The sequence below is a fragment of the Falco naumanni genome, chromosome 5 (assembly GCF_017639655.2).
Source record: "Falco naumanni isolate bFalNau1 chromosome 5, bFalNau1.pat, whole genome shotgun sequence".
NCBI lineage: Eukaryota > Metazoa > Chordata > Aves > Falconiformes > Falconidae > Falco > Falco naumanni.
The window spans coordinates 71,538,569-71,554,256 of NC_054058.1; the positions used below are offsets into that span (position 1 = coordinate 71,538,569).

The 15,688-nt window shown below is 45.4% G+C and overlaps 1 protein-coding gene across 7 annotated transcripts in view; it reads right to left on the reverse strand.

The window, feature by feature from the left end:
- NRF1 (nuclear respiratory factor 1) overlaps window positions 1-15,688 on the reverse strand; it is a 74,008-nt gene that overhangs the window by 31,093 nt on the left and 27,227 nt on the right. For 6 of the 7 annotated variants that reach the window (XR_005827991.1, XR_005827990.1, XM_040594889.1 and 3 more), the window contains exons 6-10: window positions 10,237-10,395; window positions 8,431-8,628; window positions 6,656-6,757; window positions 4,622-4,771; window positions 3,233-3,390 (exon numbers count right to left, since the gene is read on the reverse strand). Coding sequence is in view for 5 of the 7 variants with exons in the window: in XM_040594889.1 (XP_040450823.1) it covers window positions 3,233-3,390; window positions 4,622-4,771; window positions 6,656-6,757; window positions 8,431-8,628; window positions 10,237-10,395 (767 nt within the window). In the remaining 2 variants the exon portion in view is untranslated. The remainder of the gene's footprint in view (window positions 1-3,232; window positions 3,391-4,621; window positions 4,772-6,655; window positions 6,758-8,430; window positions 8,629-10,236; window positions 10,396-15,688) is intronic. The other variant, XM_040594892.1, reaches the window with a different exon arrangement.

Consider the following 15,688-nt stretch of genomic DNA (forward strand, 5'->3'; position numbering starts at 1 on the left):
AGAGTAGTTTGTTGTTCTGCTTTCTTACTCCCTTTGATCTCTCTTCTGAACCTGCAGCTATGTGAAGGCAGTTACACTGCAGGAAGGGCAACTACAACACAGCACACCTGGGGTAAGCACACATTTATTGGTGTAACCCTGTTTCCCAGACTTCACACAGCACTTACTTGAATCCACTTTCAAGGGCAATTGAGCATTCTAATAATCTGTTACAGTTCCATCCCTGAAAATACTAATGATCTGTGGCATAAAAGCTTTTTCCAGTTACAGTGCACTCCATAAACATTAACTGGTTCAAATCAATGAATTAATGGCCCACCTCCACTTCATCCTATTTTACTAGAAGGCCTAATACCTCCCATCCTCAAACCTGACAGAGGTTGCATCATCCGTTATGCCATGCTATTGGCAGGCGTACTGCTCTACATGGGGCTGTGAAAGACTGCGCTCTGCCAGCAGCCATTGGAACAAGATTCAGATGGCAGCTTTCAGCTAAATTAGGCATAAAGTTTCCAGAGCTAGGATAAGCCACCAGCTTTCAAGGACCAGAGCCTTGCTGAGATCTTCTTACAGGCATGGGAAAGATGGCAGTCACAAAATCACAGAAGGGTTTGGAAGGAATCTTAAAGACCATCTAGTTCCACCCCCCCTGCCAGGGGCAAGGACACCTTCCACTAGACCAGGTTCGACAGACCTAATTGGTTTAAAGATGAGAGAGACTAACTGAAAGAGGGACCCAAAAAAGCAGCGCGTCTTCACAGAATTTACACGGGAAGGTGGATTGGCAGATGACAAGCAGAGCTAAAGAGATGAGATGTTGACGTGACATATCCTTGTGGCGGCTACTCCCTTCCTATAACGCTCCAAGAATGAATCTCCCTCTGGAAAAGGGGTGTTTACCCAGAGAAGTTGTTATTCCTTGCACAGTCCAGCAACTCATGTGCCTTTGCTGTAAGACTCTGGATGTCCTTGGATGACACAAGCATCCCCTTATTGGGAACCTTAGAAATACATTCCCTCTATGTTTATCCCAAACCCACCTAAACCAATGCTGTAGCTGCCTTGGGAGTCCCCAAACACAGCAGCCACAAACCAGTGACCATGGCAGGGAGAGGAGGCCAGCAGCACTTCTTCACTGACTGCTTCAAGTGCTCTCTGGGCCACTGGATATGTGGACATGGAAGCCACTGTTTCTTACTGTTGAGAAAGGCCTGCTTCAGCCTAAGTGAAAACACAACTTATAGAATCATAGAATGATCACAGGATCACAGAATGGTTTCGGTTGGGTTAAAGACCATCTAGTTCCACCCCCCCCGCCAGGTGCAGGGACACCTTCCACTAGACCAGGTTGCTTCAAGCCCTGTCCAACCTGGCCTTGAATGCTTCCAGGGATGGGGCAGCCACAGCTTCTCTGGGCAACCTGTGCCAGTGTCTCACCACCCTCATAGTGGGGAAGAAGTTCTACAGCTAAAAGCTACAAGGAGCATTTTGTGGCAAAGGACAAAGTACACCTCTTCCATGTGGAAGGGTGTTGGAAGGCAGTCACCTAGAAAGGTCTCCAGCGCTACCATGGTCAGCAGACAAAGAGGGTGACAAGCTGGGAAATAAAACATGAGGCCTCTCATTTCCACTGCAATGCTGCTACAGGCTTCGCATCGCTCCTGAACTACAAGCTATTTGAACAGACTTATCATAGGGCTTCCCTGGGTATAAACTGAGCTGATCCTGTCTTGAGGCACAGTAGAGACTAAATGACTTGTTGAAGGCTCTTCTGTTCATATTTTCTAGGAGTTCTAACAACACTTCTTTTTATTATGGAATCTGAATTTCTTAAGTTAATACAGGAAAAGGAACAGCTTTGTGACCTTAAGAGCCAAAAGCTAGTAGCAATGGGATGAAATTAACATGGAAAGCCCACGATGTTCTACTCCAGAAAAACTTCTGAAAAAAGAATAAAATAGAAAAATCTATTGCCTGGAAATGTGCAGGATAAAATCCTGCAAGTCAGATTTTGGGAGAAGGGGCTTCTTCCTGCAATTCCATGCCTAGTTACTTCAGCTGTTCTTACAGTGCCATACAAAGATCACTTGTCTTTAAAAGGCAATTTTACAGCAAAACTGCTAGTAAAAAAACCCTACTTAACCAACCTTGTGTGGTAGCAGAAAAGAACTTATCTGATGGTCCTGAATCTGGACCACAAAGAGAATAAACAGTTCTAGGTGTGTTTGTGCTTCAGTTGTGACAGCAATTTGGAAGCAAGCTGTTGAAAGCCCCTGCAATTAAAGTGGGTCCTTTAGCAATTTGTGTATACAACAAGGTATTGAAGCTTTACTCCAACCATCAGCAGTGTGGACTTGTGCCTTGTCCTGACCCATGGCTGCTCAGTCAACAGCCTCTAGGCCAGAATCCTGATTCAGATGAAGAAAATATGTCTACACCTCAGCAGTGTGAAGACTCTCATGCTGTTGGGGCTGATGCCATGTTTCCTATGGTTCTTCTGCTCTCTCAGGGTGCAGCTGTGGTGTGCCACAGCCATTTCCAGTTTTTAAGAAGCAAAGGTTAAGCAACTCACCAGAGCCAAGCAAAGATACTGCTTCCTGCTACACGGACCTGTAGAGAACTATACTGCAGATTGTGGTAACCTCAGTAGAATAAAAAAAAAATTAATAAAAAAAAAAATCTAACAGAGCTCATTCCAAGCCGAAGAGGCAGCATTACTACTGCAGCTCATTCACCTTCTATTTCAGAAACACATTTGGGAGAAACCCCAAGAACACTGGCCTTGGGAGGAGATTTTTATTCCTGAAGAGAGATCATACTCAACAACAGGGAAATTCAGCCTTAGCATTTTAGTAAGAAACCATTATTAATATTGAGGGAGACCCAGACCAGCAAACTTAAAAGGTGCTATTAGCACATCACAACTCTTGCTTTCTTCGCAAGCTCGGTTCTGTAACGGGACCCTTGCTGTACAAATAAGATCATTTAGAGGGTACAATTACTACCCATCTTTTCCTCTTTCAGGAAATTACCATGTCAGTGGTGTTCTGTGGTTACAGCAGAAATCAGGAACTGTCCTGCAGAGACCTGGACGCTGGCTGATGTAGGAATTTGTTATGGGAAGAAGCAGCCTCTACTGGGACTGTACAGAGTGATCTTTGCACCATTAGAGTGAAAACCTGGAAGGAAACGTCACGCATGCATGCTTCAAGCCTTCGTCTCTCACCCATACCTGTTGAGTGCCATGGTAACAGTTGCTCCTTGTTGCATCTCCTGAGATGCTGCCACTGCTGCTTCTGCTAATGATGCCACTGCCTGTGTGGCCTCTGATGCCTGCGTTGTCTGGATAGTCATCTCACCCCCCTGTAGCGTTGCCCAGTTCTGCTCCACCTATGGGGAAAAACAAAAAGAAAGGCTCTAGGATTGGATGTCATCCCATGAATGGACGGCTGCTTCCTAAAACAAAAAGAGCCAAATTTCAAGAGGTCTGTGCAGAATCCTGCACATGCTCTGACTTTGAGAGATAGGTAAAAGAGGGAGGAATCCTGGGATCCACCTGACATTGCTGGACACTACAACCCTCTATCAGCCATGAGTGAGTTTCTAAAGTCAGCTCATGATTTTAGTTGCTGTTCTCCGTATGTTCAACTTCCGAACAAGAAATCTAGTTTTCTCATGCACATGGAAAGTGCACCCCATAAACATCCATGAATCCCCTCAACCTCCCAGAAATCCCTCTCCACAACAAAACAGGACAGCGATGATCGTTGTCGTACTCGTATCACTGCCTGCCAACCAGCCTGGGCAGTTTATTAAGTAGCTGCATTTCTGCAGTGTTACAACCCCAGTGCGGACAACATCCCCCCATGGAAATCGCCTGCGCTTATCTCACTGTTTCTACTTGTCTGCACCCATCTGCTGTCATTCGAGGGAGCAGTCCATGTTCCCATTCAGGTTTTACTTGTACAGCACTTGTGAACTCAGATGGGTTTGAGCCAACTGGAATTGGAATTTCTTTGTGCTGCAGCAATATATTTTAAAAGAAGATGGCAGATGGAAAGTACTCTGTTCATATATCTCAGGTACTTTAAATTCCCTTACTTCAGACCTTCACATAAATAGGTTGCATATTACTTGAAGTTCACCCAGTCTCAGTTGCTCATTTTCCACCTAACCCACATTTCTCCACTTGCGACTTCGCAGCTCATGAGATAATGAGTGTATGGCCACAAAATCCACCAGGATGTGAATTAGAAATATGCATTGGACAAAAACAACTAAAGAAATGCAGGATGAAGGCCCATCAGCTGACAAATCCTACTGGCTGCTTTGCAAGATGAAGATCTTCCCCCACCCCGCCATCACTATTCTCATCCCCATAAACATTTTAGGCCACCCACCATCTTGCTGAGACACACAAATAAGAATGCCATAGAAGATGATGAAACCCCCCCCCTCAATTTGTTAAGATGGAGAAAGCTAGAAAGTCCATAGAAGCAGAGCTGGCTCAAGGCTCAAGTAGGTTTTGCACAAGTAAATTTTGCTGCCTTTGGACAAGATAAGGGTTAGTCCCATCACAGGATGGAAAGGTAGAGAGAGAACCTGTCGCGCTCTCACTCACATCTGCTATCACACATTCCTCAGCAGCTGCCAATCTCGTTTTCCAGCACTTGGGCACAGGCAAAACTGGCGCTCGTCGTAGCTCTTTAGCCATCCCCAGCCGTCTGACGTTCAAGGCAACTGCTTCATTCTCCTGTGCCCAGAGCTGACCCTGGGCGAAAGGATCCAAAGCAGGGAGGAAGCAGTGAGATAGTGCATTGTGAAAAGGAGAAAGGAAGTTGATTTTAGAGAAGGCAATGTCTTTTAGGAAAGATTCAACCAAGTTTGAACGCTCACGAGAGGAAGAAGTTGCAGATGGTAGAGATCTCGAGAGAGTCAGATCGAGTTTGTGGAACTTGCTAGCCATGCCAAAACCGAACCAAAGCAAGCCCGAGCTGGGAAAGGCACCCTTCCCACCACCATGCAGAAGAGGAACAGACATACGTTTTTCAAATACATGGCAACACACATTTGAGTGATAAGGCAGGTCTCCACTGTGACACACAGTGCCCTGCAAAGATGCCTAAGCTGCTTCAGAACAGGGACAGAGCAAGGCCTGGAAAAGAAGAGGGGACTGTCCAGGCCCTTCTCCACACTAATGTGAAGGTTGTGCTGCTGAGATACCAGCGAGCATCCCTGCTCCATGTTGCTCAGCGTCCTGTAAACACATCTATTTACTCAGAGCTAACTCAGATCTTCACACAGCAAGAGATTTCGGGACAAAAATGTCCCTAGAGAGGCTGCCAGCAGGCTGTGGATCTGTCTGTGTGGAGAAATTACACCCGTCCCCAAAGCAATTTTACTTGTGTATTTTTCTTTTGTCCAAGATATCACCTAGACGTTCCATTCACATAAGGAATTAGATGCCTGTCTTCCCCTGATTTCTATTTGTTCCCTCGAAAAATTTCTTTCTGATCTCAAGAGATATAACTGGTTCTTGAAAACCCTTATAGCAGCTGCAAAGTACTTCAAGGTCACGGCTCCAGAGCCAGCCTGTTTCATGATGGGTCTGAGATGGAAACAGGGTCTGGTGCAGAGCAAAGCTGTTCTGTGCTGCCACCTGTCGCTGTGAAAGCTTGATCCACGCAGAGCGGACCAGACCCCACCGCTCCTGCGCACAGGCTGGCCAGCCAGAGATTCTACTGTGCAGCAAAGGGACAGAAAGCGACCTGCAGCCTGATTCAAAGGTGGGTTTGGGGATGAAAAGGATGGGAAAAAAAAAAAGTTTAAAAAGTCTTCATAATCTTAAAGGCATGTTCCTTAAACACACACAAAAAACCTTTATTACTCAATTAAAAAAAAAATAGTAGAAAAATAAATGTATGCAAATTTGAGTGTTCAGATTTAGTAATGGAAATGGCCTGATCGAGTCCTTGACAGAAACAACTTTGCCAAGTTGTAAAGCAGTGGAAGAAACTTTCACAGGAACAGAACGGTAACTCCGCAGTACCTCCTGTTGTCTCTAAAGTACTGTGCATTTATATAGCTGTGTCTGGGATTTACTTGCAAATCTCCCTAAAAGCTGCAGCAAAAGAACAGTCCCACTTCATCCAGAGATCAGTGGCCAAAGACTCACGGGATGGGATCTGCCCACAGCCATGCAATACCCACTACTAACCACAGTCTCAAAATATCCCAGCCATCACTCCCAACCCTGAACTGACAAACAAGCAGCCAGGATCTACAGCACACGTAAAACAGTTACTCAATACGAATACACAAATACATACTTGTGTATGTCATTAAGCCTCTACCTGCTACAGCAGATAGTAATTTATAGGAAATATATATTTAAAAAAAAAAAAAAGGGTTAAATTCAGGACTGAGTCTTCCACCATAATTTTACAGTCCTGAGTCAAAATGACAACAGTTCAGCACTTTCTACATAAAATTTTACAGTCTCATGTTTACGTGTATGTTAACCCTTAACACTGCAGGGTGGGGAAACAAGGCTTGGTGTTTTCTGTGACCATAAATTCTAGAAAATTTTAACTTTATTGAAATTCAGACAGGACAATTCTGGTTTGTGCACCACAAACATGACCCAGATCCTTACCTCCCCATCAGTCACTGCAGAATAATTGACTTGTGCGACGGTAACTGTGGTGGGCAACTCTGAGGCATCGGCCAGTGTGGCAACTGTAGCACCAGTGCCAACCTATGGAAGTCAACAAAATGCAGTTAAACATTATTGCAGAAAAATATCCACATAATTCAGGGAAAGGGACACTTAAATGGTCTCAGAATAAAAAGCATTGCACCCACAGAGAATAATAGTAATTGCAGAGCTCACAGAAAATATGGAGCTGTCTCGAAGGGCTGGGGGAGGAAATCACATGCTAGAGCCAGTGGTGGCTTCCAGAGTGGATGTGGCCCAGAGTTCACACAGGAGACAGAGTCCTCACTATTCTCCCAGCCTCAGGAAGAGCAGCTGTGGGGTGCTGCTGCCATTCCCAGGTGTGAGCGTGGTGCACAGCTGGAGTCAACACGCTTCTCCTACAAGGTGGAAGTAACTCAAAAAAACACTGAGTAGACCTGGATCAGAACATCTTGCACAGCAGCCCTCATTTGTAATGCTCCTTGCTTACCATTCATCTCTCTCATCTCCAGGCCCTTGGCAAACATTAACTCATCCTCAATACTCCCACTGCCCTTGGAAATGACCTTTTCCCATTTAACAGCTGGGAAAAGACAAAGGTGGGGAGATGTGCAGCTTTGTTTCTAAGGAGAATTAAACCTATAAATGCCAGAAATTCAATGGGATCTCAGGTGCCCAGCATTTAAACGAACACTAGTCAAAGGAAAAATGCACCTTAGCAGATGAGGAAACAGAACCAGCTTGGCAAATCTGCCAGGCCTTGGTGTGGAGGGCAGAAAGCTGTAACAATCGTGGAAAAGCTTTCATTTGAAAAAAATCCAAATAAACAAAACAAACCCACACATGTGGTTTTATCTTCATGACTGTGAGATGAGAACACACAACAGAAAATCATGTTTGACACTGAACTAAAACCATGATACTCAAGAGGGACAAGCCACTGGGCCAGTTAGGTATGAGGGGGCAGTGGTGGTTTGAAGGCAAGAGCAGAGGGGAAACAGAGGTTCAAACCTCACACCCAACTGGAGCTTTTGGGAAGTTTCAAGACAGCACTTACATTTTTGACATCCTGAGCTACCAGAACCTGCCTCCCCACATGGGGAACACAGGGAGAATAGCAGCATCACTGAGCCACTGAATGCAGCCTCTTCTGCCCTGAATCTCCCTCTGTAAAACGGTGTAAGAGGCATCCTTACTGCAGGATGATGATGAGGATATCCTTATCATGAGGATAAATATACATTTGATATGTGTAGTATATATATTATACTTCAGGTGTAAGATGAACAACAGAAATACCTTATGCCATAGATTAAGTTATGTTGCATGCCATTAAAGAAATGCAGTCCCACCACCTCTCCTCCCATCACTCCATCCGATTACCACCACAGATATTGTGTGGCCACATCACAAACTGTATCTGTTCGTAAACAGGTTCATTAAACTCAGGTCAGATCCCTGAATTGCTTGACCAAATAGCTGCAGCAATCCTTGTACTTTCACAACAGGAGAACAAGGGATGGGAGTGTGGAAGAGAGTGGATGAGACTGCTTCTTTGGAAGGGAGCATTGAGTTAACAAGCCTGCAGGCTAAAACATACAGATAAAGACAAAATTCTTGAAGGACAAGTTAAACTACCCAAAAGAGCTTGCTCTAAACCACCTCCCTGATGAAGGCAACTTGATCCTGAGTCAGCCATACTGAAAAAGGAAAAGCCAGAGGGTTTCACTCACCTGGATGAGGGACACTGTGCCATCAGGGTTACTGAAGGTTTGTACCACTGTCTGTGACGGCACCAGGTGCGCTATACTATGTGTGGTCGTAGTCTGCTGCTGGGTCTGCTGATCCTCAAATGCATAGAGCAGGTCTTCACGCCCATGCTGCTTGTAGCAGTTTTTCACGATAGTCCGCAATGCTTGGGTCCATGACACCTACCAGGAGAATGATGATTGAAGAGTCAGCATAAAAAGTTTTATGAAAGACTGCAGTGCTGCTACTGCTGTGATTTGCATGCTTATCTTTACTGGGTGGTTTTCAACAAATTCTCAAACAAACAAGAGGCCCCAGTATTTAATCCCTCTCTCCTCATCCCCTCCTTTCCCCAAGACTCAGAAATCATCCTGGTGAGCTATTGCGTTGTTGTATACTGATACAGAACGAGCACATCTGGCCAAGGGAAAGGGAAGCTTCTCAGTGAAATTCATTTCACCAGCTTAAAAGGAATTCTAAGGAATTGGGGCTGACAAGTAGAAAACCATCCTTACCTAGAAAAGCACTGACTGCCACAGCACCACTTCCAGCCTCACTAGGCATCCCTGCTCATCCACCCAGACCTACATCAGCCTGCACAAGTCCTGCCACTTGCACACTCTGGCAGCTTTCTTTGATTATATTTGTGAAAGGTTGGTAGAAACATCACCTGCATAAAGGATCCATAACTACAACTGATTTCCAAGACCTTTTCACTCAGTTCTTTCATTTTTTCCTGGCTGCACTGCACACCTTTGACTGCTTCCCTTTAAGTATAAAGTGTCCTGACTTCGGCTGGGATGGAGTTGTTTTCTTCTTAGTAGTTGGTACAGTGCTGTGTTTTGGATTTAGTATGAGAATAATGTTAATAGCAACAACTAAAGCATCAGTGTGTTAAGTAGTGCTTACTCTAAGTCAAGGACTTTTCATTTTCCCATGCTCTGCCAGTGAGCAGGTGCACAAGGAGCCCACAGGGAGCAGAGCAAGAGCAGCTGACCCGAACTAGCCAAAGGGATATTCCATACCATAGAATGTCATGCTCACTATATAAACTGGGGGGAGTTGGCCAGGAGAGGCTGATCACTGCTCAAGGACTGGCTGGGCAGCCAGGCACCAGTCAGCACGTGGTGAGCAATTGTGTTGTGCTTCACTAATTCTGGGGTTGTTGGGGTTTTTTCCCTCTTGGATTTTACTCCTCTCTCTCCCTCTCCTCTTCATTACAATTATTATTGTTGCCGTTATTATTTTTATTTTATTTCAATTATTAAACAGGTTTCAGCTTTTCCCAGGTCTCCTCCCCATCCCACCAGAGGTGGGGAGTGAGTGAGCAGATGTGTGGTCACTTAGTTGCTCACTGGGGTTAAACCATGACACAAAGGTCCCTGCTACTCAGGATGGGACAATATTCCTTCAAAGGCTTCAAGAGGCCATGATACAGACTCTACAGTAAATGACCTGCACACCTGGAGAGTAGACTTGTCTTAGGCTGGGTAGGGTGCTTCACAAGGCCACAGAGGCGAGCAGGTTCTGCAGTTAGCGAAAAGGGTACCTGCTGCAGAGAGACATGTGGTTCAAATATCTCATCACACAAACCCAGCAGGGGACAGAGCAGTCTGAAGGTTATGCCTCTCCCATCTCATTGCTCTCCCAGGCTGAATATCTGGCACGAAGTCAAGGAAGGGCCAATGTCATAGGTTCTTCTGTCACTCAAGGGGAAAACTATTCCCACAAAAGCTGGTTGCAAGCCCCTGTGCTCAATTTGAAGGCAGACAGACATGGGAGATACACACCCGCTGCTTCTGTTCCTCTGTGCGGACATCACTGCGAACGTTGGCCCATGGAATGTCCTCAGGCCACCAGATGGGCTTGCAGCTTTCCTTGCCCCAGCCTGGTTTCCCACGACCCGTGGAGTATTTCAGCATCTCGGGGATGAAAGCTCGCAGCTGTGCCTGGAACAAACCACATAAGAGGGCTGAGAGTTTTTTAGGAACTCTTATCTCTGGTAGTGTTGAGGTGCATAGTACCAAGTTAGTTATTACATTTAACTTCCATCCTCTTGGAACCATCAACTGGAAGAGGTCTGAATGCCTAAGGAAGATGGACAAATACTTTACTATCTTCTCCAAAGACTCAGCTGAGAACAGTTTAGTAGCATGTGGAAGAGCAGAAACAAAATTAAGTCAGCCAGTTCAACAATAAGGCAGAAACACATACTGTATTAACATACTTCATGGTTCAAACACTACCATGAAAAGAGCTAGCCAACCTGAAAGTGAGCAAGAAAAAAAAGTCAAAATAACACAGAAAAAACACACACTCCATGTCCCCACAGCGACAGGAACTCAGACATGAGCTGATTTACATTTTACAGAGATGCTGCAAAGAGGACGGGGCTTCAGTGAGCCACTCACAGTAAAAACCAAAATCTCACAAACATGCTTCACCTGTGCAGAACGTAACACACTTGACTAATTTTCTGAATTTATTTTTAACTTTTGCCGGAGTGGGGACACCTTTCAACCTGATTTTACTTCAGCTTAGCACCTACAAAAACTGGTCAACTAGCGATCAACTTTACCATCAGAAGACAATACTTTAAAAATAGACTTGCAAAGTAAATTGAGCAGACATGTCACCAAGAACAAATAACATCCTTAGCAGGTTTTAGGACCATGTACCATGGATTGTCTGGAGCCTCAGGAAAAGGTTGGGTGCAGAAACAGAGCAGGAAGAGAAGGAGCGCTCACGACCACATACATGAGAGAAAACCACCTTAACTTAAAGCCAAATAGCTGCGTTTAAGAACAACTCCCTGCATCCCTTTATAGCTTTAATAGCAAGTTATTTGAGTTTGTCACAGTGCCACTGGGAGTCCTCGGGCCACCTTACAACCCCGAGATGCCTGCACGTTCAGGGCTCTGGGGCACAGCCAACGGAAGAGCATGCCAGGGCCAGCATCAGTTGCTGCCACAGCCATGGCATGATCCCAGCTAGCAGAGACATGGGTGAGCTCATGGAGGACTTCTCACCGATCCCTGATCATCTGCCATGGGAGTGTCCCTTCCTCCCAGCCATCATCCTGCTTGAATGACATCTTGTTTTCAAGTCTGGATATTGTATCCATTGGCTCCAAGCTGTTAAGTCAACTCATTTACAAGCTGCCTTTTCCACATTAGCATATGGGAGTATGTACCAAAGTCCCCTGTAACATCAATCTGGCAGGAACAGAGGAGTGCTTCACAGGAACAGGAGACTGCAGATTGTCTCTGTGGTCTCTGCAAAAAGCCTGAAGCCACTAAACACACTGGGATCTGCAGCAGCTCTTCCGGACACAGGACTGCTCTTCAAAGCCAGAGCCCAACTGGAAGATGTAACGTGGGCCCTAGCTTACACAGTTAAATAGAAAAATTGATGTGTTTTGGTAAAAAGAAAACAACTTCTTTGTATGTGCAATTTACTACATTGCACACAGTTTGCAGTAGTGGCTAGGGACTTTAAAGGTAACAAAAATCCAGTATACTTGTGGCTCCATATATAGCATATCTGCTGTACACCCTAGAAGAATCACCCCTGCTCAGAGAAGCAGTTGCATTTCCGTTTTTCCATGCACATCCTGAGCCACCTAAGAGAAGCTGTACCAAACGCCTGAATTATAAACAGCCTTTCTGCCCAGCCCAAGCCAAGCCTGTCCATGATGCATCTTCCACTGCAGGGCCAACAGTCACCCTGACATGCCTCAGGTTCCCCAGTCGAGGCCTCGTTTATTCCAATAAACCTCCTAACGGCATCAAGTTGCCTGGTGCAAAAACAGTTAAAAGCTCCTTCCCTGAATTGCTATCTGCAAGTCATGCTCCTTGTTACCAGATGGATTAATTACTGGTCCTAGGGAGTTCAGTGGCTCAAGCTACTCAAGGCACTTGTTAAGAAGGGTTTGCCTTTAATCCGCCAGGGAGACAATCAGCAGTGGCGTTACAACCAGCTCCTGCGCAAGGACTTCTCTAATTAGTGCCATAATGATACCTCACCCAGGTAGCTTGCAGGGCTCTGACACACAATATGGCACAGAGACAAAGACCCCACATCTCTCGGCACAGCTGGGAGGAACTGATGCGACCACTTCATCCACAAGAGCCATGGTTCTGCTGTCTTCATCCACAAACCATACAAAAATCAAACCTCTGCTAAAAAAAACAGACAGCAGCACTCTGGTTTGCACAGTTGTCAGCTCTGGAAAGGGTTCATATAATCTCTAGTATGGAGGGTTTGAGAGAAACTATAAGAAAAGCTTCTTTCACACCCTTTGGTACACAGACAGTGTCTTTTAAGTTTTAACATTAAACTCAAGTGTTAGCAGTAGTGAGCTCATCCTGATTCTACCATTTGCAATGGCCCAGAGAACAGCATTCCAGCACTGGAAAAAAGGTTTCCTACATGAGGAGCACCAAGCAATTCTCTGGTCTTAAGGTTTACACCCTGGTAAGAAAACTGGGTTCTAGAAGGGAGCAAAACCTGTGGCTGGGAATTTTCTACCTGTCCCTGCAGCTCAGCCTTTGGATCAATATAAAGCAGCACCTGGGAAAAGCAAAGTGGAGTCCATGCAGGACCTCAGCTGCACCTGAAAGTGGAAGAGGGCAAAGCAGCAACTGCAGTAAAGCACACAGGTATTTTGTTCACTGGCCCTTCTTTTTGCAACAGCCAATTTTAGACTAAATGCTCTTCAAGTTTAAAAGTTCCAATCAACATTTAAACATTTAGATTAGAGAGCCAGGCATCTGTCAAGTTGGCAACCAAGCTGTCACCATGAATTTCCTGCTATGAAAACCTGTGTGGCTCTGACCGTGGGTCAGACCATGTCTCTGTTCTTGCAGGTCTCACTGCTGGGGGCTTTCTGGCAGGCAGGATAAGAGCAGGATTGCCGCTGTCAGAAATTCATCATGGAAAAGACAAGGTGCAGGGTCAGCCTGGGTGTCCTCAACAGGAAGCAATGGCACTCAGCAGACGCAGTAGTTTACACCTGGCTACAGGAATCAAACCCAGAATTAACCACCTGGTCATCAGTGCAAGAAGCAGGAGGTGCTGTGGGTCTCCCCACAGCAGTGTCTGCTCACAGATTTACTCTTTATGCAAACCTTTCCTCTCTTCCACTCTGAAACCATGGTTGAGTCTTAAGAACAAGTGAGTAACTCTAATGTTTCAGAGGCGCGCACCTGAGACCAGGCTTTGCCACTCAGGATCACCACCTCCTAGCAGAGTCTGGAGACCTGAACACTGGACACAACTGCTTGTTCTTGCTGGAAACAAGGCACGATGCAGGCTCTGAGCTTAAATGCTGTAAAAGCAGGCAGCTGCCTGCACGACAGTTCAAAGCAGACACTCATACCTGCATCCAGCAGTGCCTTGCAGGACTCCCTACCCTTCCCACTGCTCGAACAACTGTCCAGTGCTAGAGCTCAGCTGCACAGGGGGACCTGATTCCTCACTCTGGGGTGCCTCCACTGCAAAACAAGGACGTTCCCTCTGCCATACACCAACGACCTTCTGGGAGAGCAGAAACGCAGGCTATCCTCATACCACACTTCTGATGTGGACCAGGAGGCAGCACCAGCAAGCCTCATACTTGGGCAATGGGGTCCAGCACTGCAGGATCCCTGCCCCTACATGTAGAGGATCTGACAGCAATAAAGTGAGTTTAGGTTCCACCTTTTGCTGCTTGGCTTCTCCTACATAGAAACATCATGTACGTAAAGGTATCTGCTGTTTGTGCTAAAGCTTTTTGCAGGGCAGTATGCAAACGGATGTCAAGATGATTTTTGAGAGGCCCAGATAAACTTTGTTGGCTTGTATAAGCAGACTGCAAATCATAGGGGCATATTAAGTTTAAAAAATGTCAGATTAAAGGACAAATCACCTGTTCAGAAAACAAATTCTAGTCACCTCAATGAGAGCCAACTGAAGCATCAGCCTCAGCATTACACAATCTTACTCCTTAATCACATCAGCAAGCAACTGAGAGCAAGTTTATAGGCAAACTCAGCTCTGACGTATAGTGCCAACACAGCCAAAGTCCATAAAGCAATGAGATTTCTCTGTGTAATGGCTGCAGGGTGAAAGTCCCATTGCAATACAATATTTTTTTTCTGCATAGCTAAGGTGGGTGATCCTCTCCATTTGCAAGCTTATAGAAGCATCTTAGCTCAAGCTAGTAGAGGCGTTATTTCCCTCAAGACCACCAGGGAAGCACAGCAATTAAAAGGAGAGTTATTTTCATCTCCTTGTGGAGGAGCTAACACCTCTACCACCTGCCTGCTGACACCTGCAGCTGCTGAAAGCACAGGCCTCATCTTTCCACTTCATGACACACCTCTTAATTGTGCTGCCCAATTTGTATTCATAAATATTTCAGTTTTCCATAGGGGTTTGTGCAACTTAGTTGGAAAAGCTCATTTCTTGTTAGCAAATACAAAGAACTATATTGGCATCTCTGGGAATCGAGGTTCCCACAAAAAAACAATGGCACTTCTGGCAGCGCAACGGGTTGCAGCAATGTAGGAGTCCCAAGTTATCATCCAGTCTCTCAAGCAAATGTATTTCAAACTGCAATTGTGGGAAAAAGAAAAAAAAAAAAGAAAAAGAAAAAAAAAAGACAGCATGGTGTCTTCATCATGTTCACCTTATCTCTATTTTGTTTCTATTTAAAGTTTGCCCCCAAGTCTGGCAAAACTATATAGCAGCTGGATGCTTCTTTCAGCAACAAAATCATCTCCGAAGCACCACATGCAGCATCTTACTCCTTGAGAATTTTACAAGATAGCCAGACCTGCTAGGCTGTGAAAATCCACCCAGGAGTCTGCAGTCCTGTCCATTAATTTTAGTGCTCTGTCCTCACATGGCCTGTAGCCATTAAAGGATCACAAAAAAATTTTTAAGACGTTTACATCATCCCTATACAATATGCAGGGAGCTGAGGCAGCATGATGCTGGGTTCCCACAACACACACATACACCACAGCAGCTGGGCTAACTGGGACAGTGATGGTTGGCCAAATGGGGCACAAGGAGTGTAGACTCTGTCCACAGCTCAGGAGAAACATTCTTCACGAAGCTGTTTTCAGAACAATGTGGTAACTCAAAAGATAAATGCTATTCCTGACAAGATACTTGTTTTACCATAATGCACCATGAGAGGACTTGAAATACAAAGCTCTATGTTGCTACGCTGTTGCATCAGCAGTTTGCATGCTT